This window comes from Nilaparvata lugens, chromosome 4 (assembly GCF_014356525.2).
Source record: "Nilaparvata lugens isolate BPH chromosome 4, ASM1435652v1, whole genome shotgun sequence".
Taxonomy (NCBI): Eukaryota; Metazoa; Arthropoda; class Insecta; order Hemiptera; family Delphacidae; genus Nilaparvata; species Nilaparvata lugens.
The window spans coordinates 41,026,638-41,047,612 of NC_052507.1; the positions used below are offsets into that span (position 1 = coordinate 41,026,638).

General features: G+C 33.8%; 1 protein-coding gene across 1 annotated transcript in view; it reads right to left on the bottom strand.

The window, feature by feature from the left end:
• The window catches only part of LOC111044477 (cyclin-dependent kinase 20), a 138,894-nt gene extending 119,934 nt beyond the window's left edge, over positions 1-18,960 (bottom strand). Inside the window, exons 1-2 of the mRNA XM_039427489.1 lie at positions 18,834-18,960; positions 9,238-9,435 (exon numbers count right to left, since the gene is read on the bottom strand). Of these exons, the coding sequence (XP_039283423.1) occupies positions 9,238-9,423 (186 nt within the window). The 5' untranslated portion in view covers positions 9,424-9,435; positions 18,834-18,960. The remainder of the gene's footprint in view (positions 1-9,237; positions 9,436-18,833) is intronic.
• Between the last annotated feature and the right edge of the window lie 2,015 nt (positions 18,961-20,975).

The following is a 20,975-nucleotide window of genomic DNA, read 5'->3' on the forward strand; positions in this document are numbered from 1 at the left end:
CAAAAACTATTCTTTCCAGATTTTCTAGTGAACAAAAGATCATCATTTACTTTAAAAAATTTGTTGATATTCAAATTACCTGTCTCCAACTTTTCTCTTACATTTTTAACCAAACATCATCTTTTTGAATTTCTTTGATCTTCTTTACTATCTCGATTAACTTGTTATCACTCTTAATGATATTCAATACCTTGAATTCATTTGAATTTCGATTTTCTAAATTACCTTCATAATCAGTTCTAGAAATGATATCTGGCACAATGTTATCCTTTCCTGCTACAAATTCCCACTCAATATTAAAATTCTGTAATGCAAGAATCCATCTTCCCAACGACCATGTCCTATCTTACATTTTTTTAAAAAGGTCAAGGCTTTATGATCTGTACGGACAACTATTTTTTGATTACCAAAATAATTTTGAAGTTTCATCAAGCCAAATAATACAGCTAAACATTCTTTCTCACATATTGTGTAATTTAATTCAGATTTCGTTAAGCTTCTGCTAGCATATGCAATGACACAGTGTTCCTTATCTTCACCTTCCTGAAATAACTCAGCTGCAATTCCTACATCACTGGCATCAGTGGCCAAAATGAAATTTTTGTTATAATCAGGATGTTTCAAGATCACACAGTCGATGAACCTATCTTTGATTTCTTGAAAGGTATCATTATCTTTTTCAGTCCAAATGAATTTATTTTTCTTGCATAGAAGATGTTTAAAACGATTTGTCAAGTATGAATAATTTTTCTGAAACTTTCTGTAAAAATTACAGAGACCTATGAATGACTGCAATTGTTTCAAATTTTGAGGAATGGGAAATTTCTGAATAGCATTTAGCTTAGAGTCATCTGCTTCAATACCATTTTTACTTATAATATAACCCAAATACTTTATCTTATCTGCAATAAATTTCGATTTATTCAGTTTCAACTTCAAATTACTTTCCCTCAACTTATTGAATAATAATTCAATTCGACTGATATGTTGTTCAAGAGATATACTAGAAATGGCAAGATCATCAATATAAGCAATAGTAAATTCACAAACCTCTTCACCTAGCATTTTGTACAAGCACTTGATAAATTCAGAACCACTAATATTCAATCCAAATGGTAGATGTGTATATTGATAAGTCTGTCCAAAAACATTGAAAGCTACATACTTTTTACTATCTTCAGTTAATTTTACCTGATTGAAACCTTGAGTGAGATCAAAACTGCTAATGTAGTTGCACTTATTGAAACGTATGATCAAGTTATCTATTGGTTCAGTTTCTGTAAAATCCCTTATTATGTACTTATTTATTTCTCTTCCATCTAAACATAATCGAATTTCATTGTTTGGTTTTTTCACTACTACCATAGGGCTTGTATTCAGAACTACCTGGTTCAATGATTTTCTGATCTAACATTTTCTTCAATTCTTTCTTGACTTGATCTCTATACTGATATGGAATCGGATAACTCTTCTTATCTAATTTCACATCATTTTTCATTTTAAGTTGACATAAATAGTCTTTTGCAGATCCAGAACTATCAGAGAAAATATCTTTGTTATTTTCAAATACTTCAATTAATTTGTTTACCAATTCAGGAGATTCATCGCTTAGCTGTAATCTTAAATTATCAATCTGCTGCTTCCATAAAGTATCAAACGTTTCTTGGTCTCTTACCATGTTAACATGAAAAAGTCTATTGTACTTCAAGGTATCCTTTTTTATAAATGGAAAACAACAATCTTTCAGTGATATCATATTTTGATTAAAATCAATATTGCTCCAGCATCTTTTAAGAAATCACAACCCACCAAATATCCACATTTAAATCTTGAACTATAAGAAAACTATTGGCAATTCTAACTTACCAAAAAATACCTCTAACATAATCTGTTTATTATCTTCTTATGTCTCATACCAGTAGCTACAACTATACTTACATTAGGAGCTGGTACCAAGTTCAACTTGAGATTGTTTTTCTTCATTTCATCAACAAGTTTCTCATTAATTACATTTACCTCAGAGCCGTGTCAATAATCATTTGATATTTCTTATTGAAAATTTGTACTTCTATTTCTGCTAAGTCATATCCAGTGGGTGGAGTATTCTCTTGTTCATTAAAAATACAACCTATCATGTATGGTTCTTCTTGACAAACAATTTCAGATTTACTCATAGCTTCATCTACCTGAATTTCTGGAGTATGTACCATATTTACACTTGATGCTTTAATATGACTTTCTTGATAACTAGGCATTACTTCATTACTTAAATTCTTACAGCTATTTTCTTGCACATGAATTTGACTGATTAATTCTGGCTTTCTTACTTCAAACTGTTTGAAGTTTCAGAATCAAATTTATTTTATTCATGTCTACAGTTATATCAAAATTGACCTTTCCTTAACTGGGAGAGCAGGGCTGTCGTTTCGTCGTCCCATTATTAGTTTAAAGGAGCATTATGTCTTGGACGATTTGCATTTGTCTGATTTGAAGTTTGAGCAGGCATATAACCTGGCGGTGGTAGGCTGAAATCTAACTGGTAGTTGTTAGCTGGTCGATTTGGATTTGATTGATTTGAATTCCAAGTTGATGATTTCTATTATCTCTGAATTATGCTGAAAATTTTGATCTCTATGACCATTATTGTTTGGTCCTTTTGGTACCGTCGATTTTGGAAATAATTCCTACCTCCTTGATACTGCTTATTATTATCATGAAACATCACACCATTTGAATTCTGAGACCTATTTCTATCATCCCTATGTTCACTCTGATGAAAACTTATTGTTTTATTTTGACTTCCAGCTTGAGCATTGTTATGATCACGGGACATTTGTCTGTTTACTTTGTAAGTGTCAGTATTGTCAAACTCATTCAACAAACAAATAAACTCATCACTAGTCTTAATGTTACGAATAATAGCAGCTGTAGATATGGTTTCATCAATGACCTTTCAAAAACTTGAAAATAGTATCTTTATCTAAGGCTGGAATAGATTCTTAGCAATGTTGAAACGAGAATATAATACTCAGTAAGATTCTTAGATAAGTTTGGCTTATATTTTCCAAATCTCAAATCATCTCTAGCAGATGACTGAATGTTGTCTGACCACATTCTAGCAATGAATTTCTCTTTAAATTCTTCAAAGTTATTTATATCAAAACGGATGAAAATCCACCAATCACGATGAGCAAAATTTGAATTAAAATTGTTTTCCAAAATACCCTTAATTTTGATCCAGTTTGTGATTTCATTTCTCTCAAGATACTCGGTCAAGTTTACTAAGAAATGCATTGGATTCTTTTTGTCAATTTGCATTTGGAATTCAAACCTATCGAATTACTATTGTTACCAGTATGATTACACATCGGTTTGTTGACATGTAATTTTATTTATGTTTTTTCTAACCTCAGTTATAGCAGCTGTATTTTCTTGACAATCTATTTTCAAAGAGGATAATACCTTGATTTCTTGTCTACTTTTTCGTTTAATTCTACACCCTCTTTTTCAACATGCTTAATACTTTCATTATTTTCTGCATTGATAGCATTTTGTGTCATATTTTGTTGCTCAACTATGATCTTATTTTTATTTACTCTTTCATTAACCTCACTGACCCTATCAGAAACTTGAATGATTTTGTTTTGCATTGATGTTTCTACATCTAACATTGATGTTTCAAGATCATTAGTTTTCTGCTGTAGATGACCTATTTCTTTGTGATTTTTACTTAATGTATCATTTATCTCTTTTATTTCCCGCTTTGTACTAACCTGATCTAGTCTTATGCTAGCAAATTCTTGCTTCATATCATCAAACCTAGCATTTTGCTCTTGTTTCAAATTATCAAATCTTTGTGTTAGGATGCTATAGATTTGTATCATTTTTAGCTCCTACCATACTTGTTTCATTTGATATTTCTACTACTTTCTCATGACTTGTTACATTTGAAACGTTTTCACTTACAGCTACACTATCGTTTGAGTCATTGTTTAAGGTTAGGTCAAATCTTGTGATTCTTCATCTAAGTTTTGAATGTTTTCACTGGATAAAACTTCATTATTTTTATTGCTCTCCATCTTGCTACTGCGTAAAAATATTTACTCATTAGAACCTGAACTTTCTTGAACCGATTTCCCACTCAGCAGCATCCCCATTCACAATCTATCAAGATATCTATCCTACCAATAATTTTTTTTATAACCTATATATTTTGTAGTTTGAGTCCCACACCAGGGCGTACCATTTGCCGTGCTACCAATTTTTCCTTAAACGTTTGGAATAGCATTTAACACCTATCAACCTAAGGATAGTTGTCGTATTTTCTAGTATTTTTGAACATTTATGCAATACATGAGTATGAAGTTGAATAACGATTTTCGTAACCTAATAAAATTTTGAGGAAGATTGCAGCCAGGCAACAGGCAAGGAATCCACGTACCCCAAGAAAAGGAATCAGCAAGTGATGATATGTTGCCAGTGATGACACAAAGGAAGCGTCCAACACAGTAGGCAATTCCACATGGAAATGTAGAGAACATGTAAATTCCAACAAATAATCCGAATTCCAGTTGTGGAATTTTCAGAACATTCCAAACGGTAGAGATGATAAAATTGAAGATTGAATTTCAAATGTCAAACATGTTGATAGAAGATGGCAAAGACGCAACAATACTATGGAACTTTGACAAAGTTTACAACGTAAATACTGAAAGAAATTGATGAATATTGAATCACAATTGATTGAATAGATTTATAGATTTAAGATTACGATTAATTTGAAGGAATAATTCACATTTAAAAACTACAGTAAACCAGATGATTTGGGAAAGAGAAGTACACCGAAGCGTTGTGCACTCACCAACGAGAAACCATAGAAAGATAAGACGCCAGACCGACGCTCTACTAACAAAGAGAAGCCAGAAATGCCAAGACACGTAAGCAAAACGTTTGCAAACGTTTGATGAAAAAATAGCAAATATCCAGAAAGTAAGATGCCCAAAAGACAAAATAAATCCAAAAAATTGAATAATACAAATATTAAATGGAACCCGAATGTTGACGAATAATATTAGAAAACAAACTTGATTATGACAGTGACGTGGAACCGTGACTGTGACGTCCCCGGACAGTGCAGACAGACAAAATGACGAAATGACGTCTACGTAGTAATGGAACGAGTATCAACTGGAACCCTTCCAATAATGCTTTGTCAGATTTTACATACTGTAACAGGGTTTTTGGGGTTGCCGTGCTACCAATTTTTCCTTAAACGGTTTGGAAGCATTTAACACCTATCACCTAAGGATAGTTGTCGGCTCCAATGAAATAGATTCTTGATAAACTGAATGTCTATTGCCTATGAATGAGAAATCCAGTTTTCAGAGCAATTTACTTATAATCTTCAGATGAATTTACACAAATACACAAAGAAAATATATCTTAAGCCTAATTATTTCAGAGTTATTACGAACTAAAATACTTATCTAGTTTACAGTTGAAACACAGTGGCTATTGGCTTGAAAATACAAACAGCTATTTAATAACAAACTAGTACACAATAAACTTGTATAAAACTCAATTTAAAACATTAATAAATTCACTTAAAAGACATAATTCAGAGCACAAAATTACACACGCAACAGCCAGCCATGTTTTCAGAAGAAGAAAGAACAGGAAAAGCTACAAGCCAGAACAGAGAGACCTCAAAAAATCATTGTCCACGCTACAGACACGTCACCAAAAATTTATAACTTACAAGTTTAGAATTCACATTTTATTTGTTCTCAATAAAACTTTATTTTGAAACTGTTATTTTAATTTATATATATATTCTATTTAAATAAACTATTTATTCAGTAATTTGTTAACCCTGCCTCGGTGACACCATGGAACAATGCAACAAACATTTACGATAATAAATTCTCCATCAAAAAGTTTGTCCGTCTATTGATGACTCTGACATTTACTATAAAGTTCCATAGATCTCGAATTGAAGATTCGATTCAAATGTGAGAAAAAAAATGTAATATTACAGGGTCATGGGCCCTGCTACTTTTATAGGATAATTTTAAATAAGCAAATTCACCAAGACAATCACACTCTAACAACATATATACCATAACAACATCTATACTCTCTCTCTCAATCTAATCACTCCTCAATCACATCATCACTATAAACTCAATCTCCCGCCAACCCTTCCTCTAGCGCGCCTCGAAACATCTCCCTCTAGTTTCGTCTCTATACTTTTTCTCTCTCAGCTCACCGGTTCAAAAGTCCGATTTGGTGACCTGACGGAGTCATCACCCCCGCTATTCTAGAAATTATTAACCTATATGAGTGGGACGTTTGAATTGTTACATACCGTAATACAACTGTCAAACACTAATAAACTTTATTATATAAACACAGGCAGTGGCTTCTAACATCGAATAACATCCATGACAATAGATAAACCACTGGAAAATTACAAATAATAATATTGGAAATAATCTATTCTCAAATAGAACAGCTAAGAATAATTTATACTCAATAGAACAGCAAAAACAAAATAAACGACAAAAACCTAACCTCAAGAAACTTTGCTCGAAGCAAGAAGCTTGTATGACACCATGTGTATCATGCATGTCCTACTGTTAGTGGCCAGGATAAGAAGAAATTTGAAAGTATTACAGAGTATCAGCAAGCGACCACAAAACAGGAGAATACTTTAAGGGCCGGTTTCCGAGCTCGGGATTCAGCCAAAAGTTCTAGACTTTGAACAGCTGGAATCTGCTTTTCAAAACGGGGCGTAGTCGCAGTCCACGTTTGAATTTCGAAAAACTAGAAAATTGAACACAAGAGAAAATAGTGTTAAGTTTCAGCTATTTTGAATTATTTAGAAATGTTTCATTTCGTCAAGGAAAAACGTCTCCAATTATAGAAATAAAAATAAATATTATCATAAAAACTACGACTACCGTACGCCCAGTTTCGGAAAGCCAGTTTTCTGACTCCAGCTTTTCAAAGTCTAGAACTTGGCTGAATCCCGAGCTCGGAAACCGGCCGTAAGTGATAGCTTCTTATAGGTAGGAAAAATAATTGCTTTTTAATCCAAATCGTTGATATCATTTTCTTAATTTTCTTAGTTATTCTGGCACAGGAATTGGTTGAGGGATTTCATTTATAATTTTAGTGCTTTCGTATATGAGTTGTCTTCTGATAGTTCCAATGTTAGTATTATAGAAAATATTTATTTGAGGTGGAACTCAAGTTGTAAAGAATGTTGACCGTGTTATTTGTACAAGATAAAATTATTTTATGCACAATAATGATAAATTTTACTATATTTGATAAGGGTATATAATTCTGATTTCGAAAACATTGTATACTTCGAAAGTGAAGCTGGTTGAGAAAATTCTAGGTTTTTAAAATGGATTTAATAATTTTTGGCTTAAGAAAAGTTTTTCCTAATGAGAATTACAACAGTTCCCCCAGATGGTTATCCCATACTGAACTATACAGAGTGTTTAAGAACTCCCTTCCAAATCTGTGGAGCATTATTCCTGGGTAAGAAATCTGAATATCTTATTTAAATTGTCCGGAAGTCTTCAGTTACTCACACAGCGGCCATTTTGCTTTTTTCGCTTATTTTTTTTCTAAATAATGGTTGAACATACAAAATTGTAACTTTGCACAATCATTAATAACAACTAGTAGACAAAGCTACAAAAAATTATGATAATATTTTTCAAATTCATAAAACAAAATGACGGCAATTTAAAATGTTGTTTCTTAAATAATTCAGAAACCATTGGTTTTAAAAAAATCTATGAGAATAACTTTTTTTAGTAAATTTAAAATTAAATTAGATTGGACCAGTATTAACCTAGATGTGGCAGCTTTAGTGATAGGACACCGCTGGGGGTTAAATGCAGTGCATGCCAAGGCATGCGGCTAAAGTCTGCCACAACAATGCAATAGTCTCCATCTGCTTGCTTTGCATGTTATTTGTAAGCTATCTTAGATTATTTCAAACAATATTGATGTTGCATTACCCTCTTGGTCTTGGCATATATAAGCTGCCATATCTAAGTTAGTATTAAAAAATCAGGTACCAATTCAGGCACCAGATCTCAGCAATTTACAGATTGTTTTCATACACGTGGACTAGACTAACTATAGTTTGAGTCCCTGACTACAAAACTCACTCAAAATACATCTCATATTCTGTCAGGTGTTCTATTGAAAGCAGTGTAAAGCCAAGTAAAGTTGTAATGAATGATTAATTACATGCAATTCATAATCCAGCTGACAGCTCATTTGCGATTTTTAAAGATATTCTTCCTATGCCCTTCAATGTTATACTGTTAAAAAAAAGACGAAGAAATGAGTCAATATTGATGGCCAATCTGTATAATGGTTGAAAATTTGACGTTGGATGATGATGAAAGCAATCTAAAGTTATCGTCGAACACCCAAACAAACATTCATAAAATAGGGTTTACATTAGTCAAGTTTACTTGAAATCAAGTTATTTTTTAACGTTTGATCTAAATGGGCAATTTTGAACATTTCAAGTCAAGTTTAATTAAATTCAAGTTTTTATAATCTTAAAGTATATAATAATTATATAGGTACTATGAATGAATATACTATTATGAATTAAAAAATGTTATCAATCTCAAAGTTTTCTTCTTACTTTTTATACATCACACTTTTCTATTTAGTTTTTTATAAACATTCTACATTGATTTCAAGACTCAAGTTTTATCTAAAAGACAACATGTTCAGCATCTACTTGAATCAATAAAACTAGGTACATATCTATATTGAAGTAAAAAATCGAAAGTGTATAGTTCACAGTTTTTAATAGACCAAATAATTATGATCTTTTGAGAATTTTTTCCTACATAAATATATGGAACACCTATAAATTTTGGTCAAACCATCCATAATAGTTCATCTATCGTCATCTAGCGAAGCCGTACCAGCATTTCACAAAATATCTAAACAAATAATATGTTAATTTTTGTCGTTTTGGTACGTTAGTAGAATAAATTATTACTGAATGATAGTAATAATCAATATAAATCAGTTGAGATGATGTGAAGGAAATAGCTAGTACGCATGCGCATGAATTTTTCATTCTTCAGTGCATTGTTTATCCTCATCATCAAAGATATTCACCTGTAATAACTAGTCAAACTTATATTATTTTGCGATAGTACGGATAGTGTTGCATAGGATACTTACAAATTTACAGTCTAATTCTTGCAGAGCTTTAATTTCTCTGACGACGGAATTTGGGATGCCATCATCAATTTTCTTCAAGAGCACTTTTTTGAGAGCAACTTGCTTTCCTGTAGGAAGATGCTTTGCCATGAGAACTAGACCATGGGCTCCTTCACCCACACGCCCTTCCACGCTATAGTTGTCCATCTTCAATCTCAGCTGAAAAAATCATCAATACAGTAAAGGAACCGAATAAAACATCTGATTTATCGATTATTGACCATCTTATTTATTGATTATTACAATACTGCGGAAAAGAATAATATCAATCAAAACTAGGGAGCTTTCATTGAATTCCACTCAGTTCATATGATAATACATCGATGAACACACTCATTTCTTAAGAGATTGCCCACCTTTTTTAAATTGCTAATTGATAATGTATTTTATTTCAAGGACGATATATTGGTATCACATAAAAAATCACCTATGTAGAAATACCTAATGTTTTCTCAATTATGTATACGTTTGGGCAATGAAGTATGGAGGATTTTGAATAGCTATAACATACTCATTTTTGAACGAAACTCAATTTTTTCTGCTAAGTACTTGAATGTTGCCATTTTGATAATATATTGAGAGTTGAAGAAATGGAGTTATTTATCAATATTATGGAAATAATATTTGTTAGATGGCGTAAGTTTTTGTCCATACTCTCATGTAGACGCTGTTAGAAGCTACTCTTCTAAATACACACAACACATAGACACTTCATGATTAATATACAACATGATATCCAACTTTTACATCAACAAATGATACCGTACCATACGGGCTGAGATATCAATGGCGGTTTTCGCCATTCATTTTTTTCTTGGAACTCTGTTTAGAAATCATGTATCACATGACCACCTTCTCATTAAAAAATGAGTTTGGATTCTTATGAGGGACAAGGATGTTAAAGCTGACAAAGATGTTGAAGCGACAGAGTAATTTTTTTATTTTTGTCAAGTAATTTTTCTTTTCAAATAGGATCCCCAATAAAACCTACTGTCAAATTATTCTTGTAAAAGAAATCTATCTATTTCCATAATTTATATTCATGAAGTCTGTATAATTAAAATATGCGAGTTTCAAATATTACAATACAACAGTCTTGAGCGAGCTCTCCAACCCAGGGGGTCACTAGTTTGTATACTACTATATATTGAAACAGCCACCAGTAACTCAATAGTATAGTATAGCCATTTTTGAAGAAATACGTTTGATGGGTAGAAGGTATAGCCTATATATTAGCCGACTAATTATTAGCCGATATTAGCTAATAGTTTATTAGGCCGAGTATTAGCCGACTCCGCTAATAGTCCAGTCAAGGAAAGGTTATAGAGAGAAAAGTTTGGAAGACAATATTTTTGACCCCGGAGTTCTCTTTAGGGTAGTAAGGGAGTAAACATATCAAAAGTCCCCACCCCTACCCCCTGTGGGGGTAGTTCAAAGGGACCATTTTTGGTTTCTCGCATATAACTCGAAATCTAAGTATCTTAATAACAGTTATATAGAAAATTGAAGCTTGCATAATTTCCTACAATTTATTCCTTAACGTTTCCTATATCTTCTCTAGTTTTCGAGATATCCGCTCTTGAAGGTGTGACATTTTTGAAAAAAACACGTTTGCTTCAAATTTTTGCTATTTTCCTTTTATAACTCTTTGAAATTCAATGGAAAAATCCATAATGATTAATAGCTCATAGAGCATTAAATTATCTTAAATTTGATACATAATACCTCACTTTCACGCAATACCCTACAACTGTTGCATGTTGCAGCAGCTATAGTGTTGAGTGTGAAATCTCCAGTTTTGCAACAATAGACCAATTGACAAAGGAATTTGGAGGAATTTTTTGAACACAATTTTTTACTCTGCAGCTTTGTTGAGGCTAGTTAGGAGGAGAACATATCAAAAGTTCCCATTCCTAACTCATGTGCTAAGGGGATGAGGGTGGTTGAAAGTTTCATTTCTTAACTTTTTGCTTCCACGCTCATATCTTGGGAATGATGCGTTCAACTGAAATTATTCAAAAATAAGTTTTATAAATTCTCTACTATTTTTGTTCAGTGGAGTTTTGTTATATTACCAACAGTTCCCGAGATATTCGCTGAAGGTGTTTGATTGTTAAAATAACAGGTTTTTATCCAATTTTTTGCTCTTTCAGGGCTTATAACTCACAAACAATGCATCGTGAAAATTAATGCTTATCGTAGGCTTGTGGTGTATTGAATTCTCTTTGAATAGATTTATTATTTTACTATTCCAAGATTTCGTTTCAGTTTTATAGCAACTCTAATGTAGGGGATGAAATTTTTAATTTTGCAACAAGTGTCAACTCAGCGGTTCCACACCTTCAACAGAGGAGATAAAGATGCGCACTTCTGCTATATTTACCTTATAACTAGTCCAAATTGAGCTGCAAAGTCAAAAACTGTGTCACAGACACCCCCTTCAAATTCCATTTTCAAATGATCAATTTTTGTAGCATTGAAAATTTCACCACCTACATTAAAATTGTTATAACAATAGAACGAAAACTTGAAATCGTCAAATAATACATCATTTCAAAGAGAATTTAATGTTCTACAAGCCTATACGATGAGCATTAATTACTACAATGCATTGTTGGAGAGTAATATCCTGGTCAAATCTTGTAGAAGTCGATTTTTGGCAGGAAAAACGAACATGCCAAATTAACAGTAACAGTAGAGCTAGTTACACACACACATACACATCGATTTTTTGCCGTACTTGAAAAATCTACCAGTGTAAAGGGAACTTGGCAATAGAGGGCCCTACACACCTACGGATTTGGCTCGCGGCTTAGGCCTGTCTTGGCTCGGCTCGGGAGAAATCCGTGAGTGTGTAGGCGTTATTTTCCGAGCCGAGCCAGGCCAAATCTGTCCAGAGCTACTGGCGCGGCTCGGCTCGGCTCGGGCGAAATCCGTGAGTGTGTAGGCTCTCCCGGCCGGGCGCGTGTAGTCACCAAAAATCACATCGCCTAAAAATCGAGATAGCAAAATTTTCAGATTCAGATTCAGTGCCCTCGAATTAGTAAAATAGTTTTTTAGCGGGAACTCTAAAAAAGTCAAAATAAAAACTCTCTGAGCACTTTAATCTTATTAATGAAGAATTCTATTTCTATGAAGAATTTGGTTGAACCTATAGCAAGAAAGTACTAGTTAAGTAATGTACAATAATAATACCAGTGTTTCCCCAAAATTTTTATTAGCTGTAGAATAGAACATATTTCAATTTTTTATTCAATGAAAATGAACTTATTATTTTTGTCTACTTGTGTGAAACTTTATTGTGGAAGCTGCAATAATTGAATCACAATTTTTTTGTCTCTATTTTTACAGAATAATATTGAGTATGACAACCTTTTTCAATCAATGAATTGTCACAGTAATTTAAATACTAAATTATTTGTGGAATTTTTAAAATTTTTTGCTCCTGGAATTTTAAAATTTTTTTGCTCCTGAAATTTTTACAGATATGGGACTTATGGAAGTTGATAAAGTTTATCAGTGACTATTTTAAGTATTAATTCGATCAAATTCGTTGGAGCCGTTTTGGAGAAAATCGCAAAAAAACCTGTTTTTGATAAAATTTTCGCCATTTTAGCCGCCATCTTTAATTGCATTTGATCGAAATTGTTCGTGTCGGATCCTTATCGGGGGAGGACCTTAAGTTCCAAATTTCAAATCATTCCATTAATTGGAAGATGAGAATATCGTGTACACACACACACACACACACACACACGTGCGTCTGTGTACATGATATCACATCACCCAATCAACGAAATGGCTTGAAATTTGGAACTTGAGGTCCTTACAGTATAAGGATCCGACACAAACAATTTCGATCAAATGCAATTCAAGATGGCGGCTAAAATGGAGAGAATGTTGTCAAAAACAGGGTTTTTCGCGAGAGTTTCTCGAAAACGGCTCCAACGATTTTGATCAAATTTATACCTAAAACAGTAATTGATAAGCTCTATCAACTGCCACAAGTCCCATATCTGTAGAAATTCCAGGAGCTCTGCCCCATCATTGCAAAGTTTGATTTCAGATTCCCAATTATCAGGCTTCAGATACAATTTAAACAAAAAACTTCAAGTGGAAAAGGTTGAGTATAAAAATCTCTACAATTAATGTTCAGTAACATTTTCACCTTAAATTGAAAATAATTTCGAAGTTCGAGAAAATAGGATTATTAAATTGCAAACTGTTGATTCTATTAAATCATTCACTATGAAGAGATAGCAGACTTCGTATGTCTGCAACGTTATTGTCCTGTCACCAGCTGGCTTAGATATTTGAATAGTAGACTTGAGATGTGCGTGAACACTAGCGTCAGCTGATCAATTTTCATGGCAAGGAAAGTTGTGTGAGTGAGCCACACCAGATTTTTTTATTTCATATTTAGATTCATCTTTTCAAAGTTTAAAATTTAAAAAAAGTTTTAAAAATGTTCATGTTTAGACCTGAACTTTCAAGTGTTAAACACTTCTAAAAACCTTCGCCTGTCCCTTTGTGAGCAGAAAAATTATTATCTTATTAACCTAGTACATTTTTACTATGATAATAGAAAGCTATATTAAAAAGTCATAACTCTCTTGTTTTCGGGTATTTTCGAAAATGGGACTTACGCTTTGGGGTCGCTGAATTCAAATCTGAAATCAAAATTCCTCTATCTCCATTTGGTGGAGAGGATCGCTTGGAAAAGTAGGGCAGGCCGGGCTCGCGTTGCTTACTACTAATACTACTAGTGTGTAGTGATTTTGCTCCGAGTCGTTCAAGGACACGAGCCAAGACAGGCCAAATCCGTAGGTGTGTAGGGCCATTAACATGAACACATCATCTGTTTGCCAAGTTATATATTATAATCGAATAGAATTTAAGGACAGCAAAATATCGTACGTCCAAAAATCTATATGATGTGTGTGTAACGAGACTTACAAGAATTTTATGTCGAATTTCCCTGTGAGATGTTTTTCAACATTTTGAACCGTAATTATATTGTTTTAATAATTCTTTATCAATGTTCAAAATATGGACCCCAATTATTTTCAAATTTCATTGTTATAGTATGAATAAATAAATGACAAAAAAATGTTGGCGTTGTCAGATTGTGTAAAACTTTTCAATTCAACCACATAGTCCACGATGCTTAGGCTTAAGACAACGATGCTTAGGCAGTGTTGAGAAACAGCTTAAAGTATGGCAACCATGCGCTCATTTCAAATATTAAAGTTGAAAAGCATGAAAAATTTCAATCATTAGTAGGCTATAGCCTACCATTTATTCGTCTGTACGTCTAAAGGCCTAAAATGTAGCCGCTTTGCTCCCTTTGGTCTTTCAGAGACCAAATACAGTAACGTTTTTCCTTTCATAATTATTAATCCACAACATTATTTCTAAGAAACTTGTGTCGCCCCCTGTGGGTTGGGGGAGCTTTGAGTCGATCATTGTATTAAAGAATGTGTTGAAAACCAGAATTCACCCACAGTATCCATGCTTGTCGTAGGAGGCGACTAAAATGGACCTGAAGGCAACTACAGAAGTTGCCTTGCTTTCAAACCCACGGGATCTGCCCCATCAGGGCAGTTTCGGAGGGGAAAAAAGAAAAACCCAAGAGACCAGAAATGTGTGAGACTCCAGGCACAAAAGTAGGTCAATTTGGCGACCCCTCGTTCAGCGGAAGGACATACAAGGAAGCCAGGAGTGGAACTCACGTTGGTCACGAGTTTTGGGTAGAGTGACCAAACCTCACCACTGCTCAAAGAAGGACGGCCATTTAGGCAAAACTTCTTGGGAGAGGTAAGGCTTCTGACACTGCAGAGTTTTGGAGAAGCAAAAACAAAACCCCAAGATACCAGAGATGGGTGAAACTCCACGCACAAAAGTGGGTCAAGAGGCTGAGTCGAGAGTGGCCTGGTGCCGGGCTCCCTAGAGGCAGTTTGGCGTCTCCTCTCTCAGCGGAAGGACCTACAAAAACACCAGGAGTGGAACTCACATAGGTCACGAGTTTTGGGTGGAGTGACCAAACCTCACCACTGCTCAGAGAAGGACGGCCATTTAGGCAAAATTTCTTGGGAGAGGTGAGGTTTCTGACCCTGCGAAGTTTCGGAGGGGCAAAAAGAGAAAACCCAAGAGACCAGAGATGGGTGAAACTCCAGGCACAAATGTGGGTGAAGAGGCTGATTCAAGTGTGGCCGGGCGCCCTAGAGGCAACTTGGTCACCCCTTCCTCAGTGGCAGGACCTTCAAAGTAGGCCACGAGTGGAACTCACGTAGGGCACAAGGACTAATCAGTCTGAAGAGACTGCCAAGCATATCACACTGGATTGTAACAAGCAACCGGGTGATGAATGGGATGTTGGTATAGGGAAAACTCCTGGTTCTTGTATTAAAGAACACAAGTCATGTATTGATTTGCCTAACTAACATACTACTTGGGAATACAATAAGCTTCGGCTGACGTGTAGGGTTCTTTGAACCTTTGGATCCTTAAATCCGTCCCTTCAAAAACAATAAAGCAAACTTGTCACTTGTGAGTCCCTAAGGGTGAAATTCCTTAGGCTGCCCATTAACGCTCAAACATGCATGGAGCATGCATGGTAAACAAGTATGTCGTGCATGTTTATCATGCACATACACACACTTGTTCATCATCAGCAAGAGGCTTTCAACATAAAATAAACAATAAACTAGTAGTTCTGTGAACAGTTGCACCAAATATGAAACCCTACCGTGGGTGAATGACCTCTCCGAAACTCAGCTTCAGTGTGGTCATTAATTTCAAAGCTGTCTCCTTGATTTTGAATAGTAATAAGTCACAGTATTGGGTGTTTCCAGGTATTAGAGACAAGCAGAGGATCGGAAAGGATAGACCCATTGTCCGAACTTGTAACAGGCTTGATTGAATAATAGTTGTGAATGTGTAGTTTGAATGGCATGTGGTAGAATGGCATGTTTCGTAGAATGACGACCAGCACTTTTCAAGCATGGTTCTTTCAACCAGGAATTTTAGAAAGTTGTGCACGTGGTAATTAAGGATCTCAATGACCATGTGGCAAAACTAATATTCTCAGAGGTCAATGACATAAGTCTCAATTGAAATACAGAAAGCTTTTTCCAATTAAAAAAATAATAAAATATCATAGGTAAAGATTGTAAATAATTATCACTAAAAATTGGTAATTTAGAGGATTAATTAGTAGGCCTAATCTTAATTTTATTTGAATACCGGTAATCCAAATTATCTATCACATATTACTCATGAGTATTAGGTAGGCTGTTTTTTATAATATAGGGTAGTGCACTACAAATATTTATGTATAAAAAGATTTGCAATGTTACAATGATTTAATGTAGACTACATATTTATTATTCTATGTGATTGACTTTATATTACTATGTCACATTTGAATTTAGATTGATATATTTGGCACTTGTGAATTTGATGTATTTATTCTCATTTTTATATTGTTTGTTTTGTATTTGTTTTGATGTATATTGATGTATTTTGCTTTGATGTATTTATTCATATTATTGAAATGTCAATTGAATCTTAAAAAGAGTACAGAATTATTGTATGTCTTGTTAAAAAATCAATTTCATAGCTGAGAGTCAGGGAAAATAATTTTTATTGAAGAGCTTCATTTTTTTACAAACTCTTGATTATCATTCCTCTGTAAGTAAACTGCGAGTAAGAAATAAAGTTTGAAAGTAGAGTCCCCAACATTGTTTAATACTGGGAAGACAAATATTGGCAAATAGTGGTGGAAGTCACAGATCCCTTATGAAGAGGAACCCCACATATGAGCGAGAGGTCGACACAGTAGGCTATTATAAATGGAGGATCGAGAACGTCCCAGGCCAGTCTTGAAAGATCGGTGATTGAGAGTTGTCGTGTCGTGTGTTGAAGGAGAGTGATGTGATCGAGCGAGTAACTCATATCCTCAAATTTATTTCAAACACATTCATCATACTAGAATTTCAATAATTATTGATTTGTGACTCCACTAGCCAAAAATAGCAACTTATGTCCAGTCTCCTTTTTCGAGTAGGGTTTATATTAGTAATTTCAGAGGAAAAGTTTCTATTCAATTTTTAGATTCCAAATTTATTCCAAAGTAGGCCTATTGATTTTTAATTTTAGTTTTGAACATTTCTTCAAAGCTACATTTTATTGATAATTGTATATATATTGATTTTAATTATTCACTAGCATTTTTGAGATTTCATCTTATTATCAAATTCAAATTGAAAACTTTATTTTCAATTTTTAAATTGATTACATTTTTGATTAAATTCAGTTTTGAAGCTCTATTCATATTTAATTTTCTTTCATTTGTGAGGCTTCTCAGCATTATTGCAACTTTATTTTATTTTCGTTTATTTGAATTTTCAATATAGTTCAGCAATAACTGATTGATTTCTTGTTCTATTCAACAAATCCCGAATTCACGACCCAGAGTGAGAGTTTCAGGTAATGTTTATTTATATTTTATCATTTTAATAGTATTTACTCATCAACTATTATTTTCCTAGTCAAAAAAGACTGGGTGGCGCCCATACAGAAACCATTATATTGGCAAATTATCCATCGAGTTTAATTAATTACTTATTATATGATTATTTTTTAATTTCAAGTACTTTACATAAAAGAGCAAGAAGTTCACAGTAGACCTCGCGCTCAGTGAGTTACATTGACCTGTTATGTTTTCTCAAAAATTAATAAATAATTTATCAATTAAAAATATCTAGAAAAAATCCTAAATAAACGTAGAGCTTTCTGTCCTATATCGTACCGTGACATGTCGTCCCGGAATGTGAGTGTGAGCGCTGTTATCAGGTCTGGCTGCAACTGTCTACAACGTTGATGGAAAGATACAATTTTCAAGATGTTCGATGTTTTTGATCGGGTAGTATTATAGTCAACTGTCTACTAACGTTAATGGAAAGATACATTTTCAAGATGTTCGATGTTTTTGAACGGGTAGTATTAAAGTCCACTAGACAGCTGATTTATGATAATTCTATAGTCTGATTTTTACGGTAATATTGGCGTATGAAGGAGGCTCCTTTTTCCTTTTATATTATCCTTGAAATGCAAAATTTCCAAAAACCTTGTATATGCGTCGACGCGCAATTTAAAAAGAAACATACCTGTCAAATTTCATGAAAATCTATTTCCGCGTTTCGCCGTAAATGCGCAACATAAAAACAATTAAACATTCAAACATTAAGAGAAATGCCAAATCGTCGACTTGAATCTTAGACCTCACTTCGCTCGGTCAATAAACCACTGGAGAATCACAAATTATTATGATAGAAAAATAATCTAACCTCAAATAGAGCAGTGAAGGAGAAATAAACAACAACAAATCAGAGATACAGAAACCTAAAACATTTTGTAGAAGCGTTTCACTGTGATCACAGCTGTAATAATGACACAAAAATGTATGACGACTGTGTATCATGCAAGTTCTACCGTTGTCCGTTGGTGGCCAACCTTACAAAACAAAAACAAGGATTTCAAACATAAGAACATACCTTTTCATTTTAACCTCCTTGATTTTCACAGACAAGAGGCAACATGCTGCTCCCAGTGAACTCTATACTAACGTTAGTATGGAGTTCAGTGGCTGCTCCTTCCTCGTACGTGTCTGCTTTCACAATCAGGAAACAGCTGATCGATTTGTATACTGTTGTCGTTGGCATGGTAACCACACAGCACAAGCCATGGAAACGAACCACCCCCATGTAAACAAACAAATGCCGCCTAGTATGGACTGATGGATAAGATGATATGAATAATAAATTTTACAATGATAATCTTATTTATACTAGCTCAGCGACTGACGTTATGGAAAAAGAAAGCTCCAGCGGATCTAATAGAGAAGCTCAGAAGCACAGGGCTAACCAGGTTTAAGGCTGTTCGGTATGGATAATCATATTCAATATAAATGTTAAGATCATTATAAAGCTGCGTTTACACAAAAGTTTTTAACAAAATGCTAATAACTTAATCCTTATAGATTCTATTAGATTGAACGGAACTTGACAAACACATAATTATGTTCATCATGTGTATGATAAGTTATGTTCAATCTAGGCTAATAGAATCTAAAAGGATTAAGTTATTAACATGGTGTAAACGCAGCTTAAGAGTGAGAAAAAGTGGCAACTGAAATTTTTAAGTGGTCTAATAAGCGAGTTATGGGTTTGTTGAATGTGCTAACTCCGTTTTCTTTCCAGATCATGAACGGTTTCGAATTTTCCATTGGAATTTTTTAATACATTCAGTACCGGTATATCATTGGTTTTGTTCTAATATGCGTTTTTCGCGATTAATGCCAAAATAAACAAGTTATCGAATTTACAAAAAATGTTTCTTTTTCATTTATGAACGATATGGGGAATGAACTGTTTTAGTTTGGAAAGATACATTTTTTTTGAATTTTTAAGAGAAGTTCTGTTAATATAGTTGAAACCGTTCATGATCTGGAAAGAAAACAAAATCTGGAAATTTAGCACTTTAACAACCCATAACTCACTTATTGGACCATTTGAAAATTTCAGAAGAAGAAGAAGAAGAAGAAGAATTGAATTTGTATTGACAGAAATTGAAGTTCAAATTTGGGCCAGGTTAGCTGACAAAATGAATGACATAACCCGAACTCGAACGTTTTCAAAGATATTAGGCTAACATATTGTGAAGATCAGTCTATAGCCATAGCTAAATTTCAACCAAATTCAAAGGGTGACTCAGAAAAGGTAGTTTTCATCAAAAATTTGAAATTCTCTCAAATTCTCAGCCGAAAATATTTTTTCCCTGTGAAAAGTGAACTCTGGATCAATTGCATAGTACACTGGAGGCTACGGGAAATCCTACAGATCTTGATAATTCTGTCCCTGACACCACCCTTTGGGCACCCCCAAATTTCTGAGGCACATTTAAATTTGCTTCCCACAAAAAATTCATTGGAAGCTTTCTTGTTCAACTCGCCAAGATAAGTCTATAGCCATAGCTAAATTTCAACCAAATTCAAGAGGGCGACTCAGGGAAGGTAAAATTTTCATCAAAAATTTCTCAAATGTGAAAAATTCTCAGCCGAAACTATTTGTTCCCCGTGAAAAGTGAACAACAGATCTGTTGCATAGAACATGGACGGCACGCATCAGACGTTTAGATTTTATGCATTCTTTTCAATTGGAGTGCGCATACCTATCCACATTGTATAGGTATGCACACTCAAATTGAACAATGCATCAAATCTAATCGTCTGATCCGTGCCGTCAGTCCAATGACGATCTGTGTGCGCCTACCTTTAGTAGACACTTATAGCACTAACATATGTATTGAATATGCAACACTTCGAACATAACATTTGATCTATCAGATTTTTAATGTACAAGGTGTTTACGAACTCCCCACCAATACTCTAGGGCATGTTCCAGAATAAGAAATATCTAAATATCATATTTTAATTGTCCGGAAATCTTCAGTTACTAACACAGGGGACATTTTGCTTTTATAACTTATTTCATTTTCTAAATAATACTTAAACATACAAAATTGAAGATTTGCACAATCATTTATAACAACTAGACAAAGCTACAAAAAAATTATGAAACAAAATGGCAGGCATTAAAAATTTTGTTTCATAAATAACTCTTGAACTGTTAGTTTTA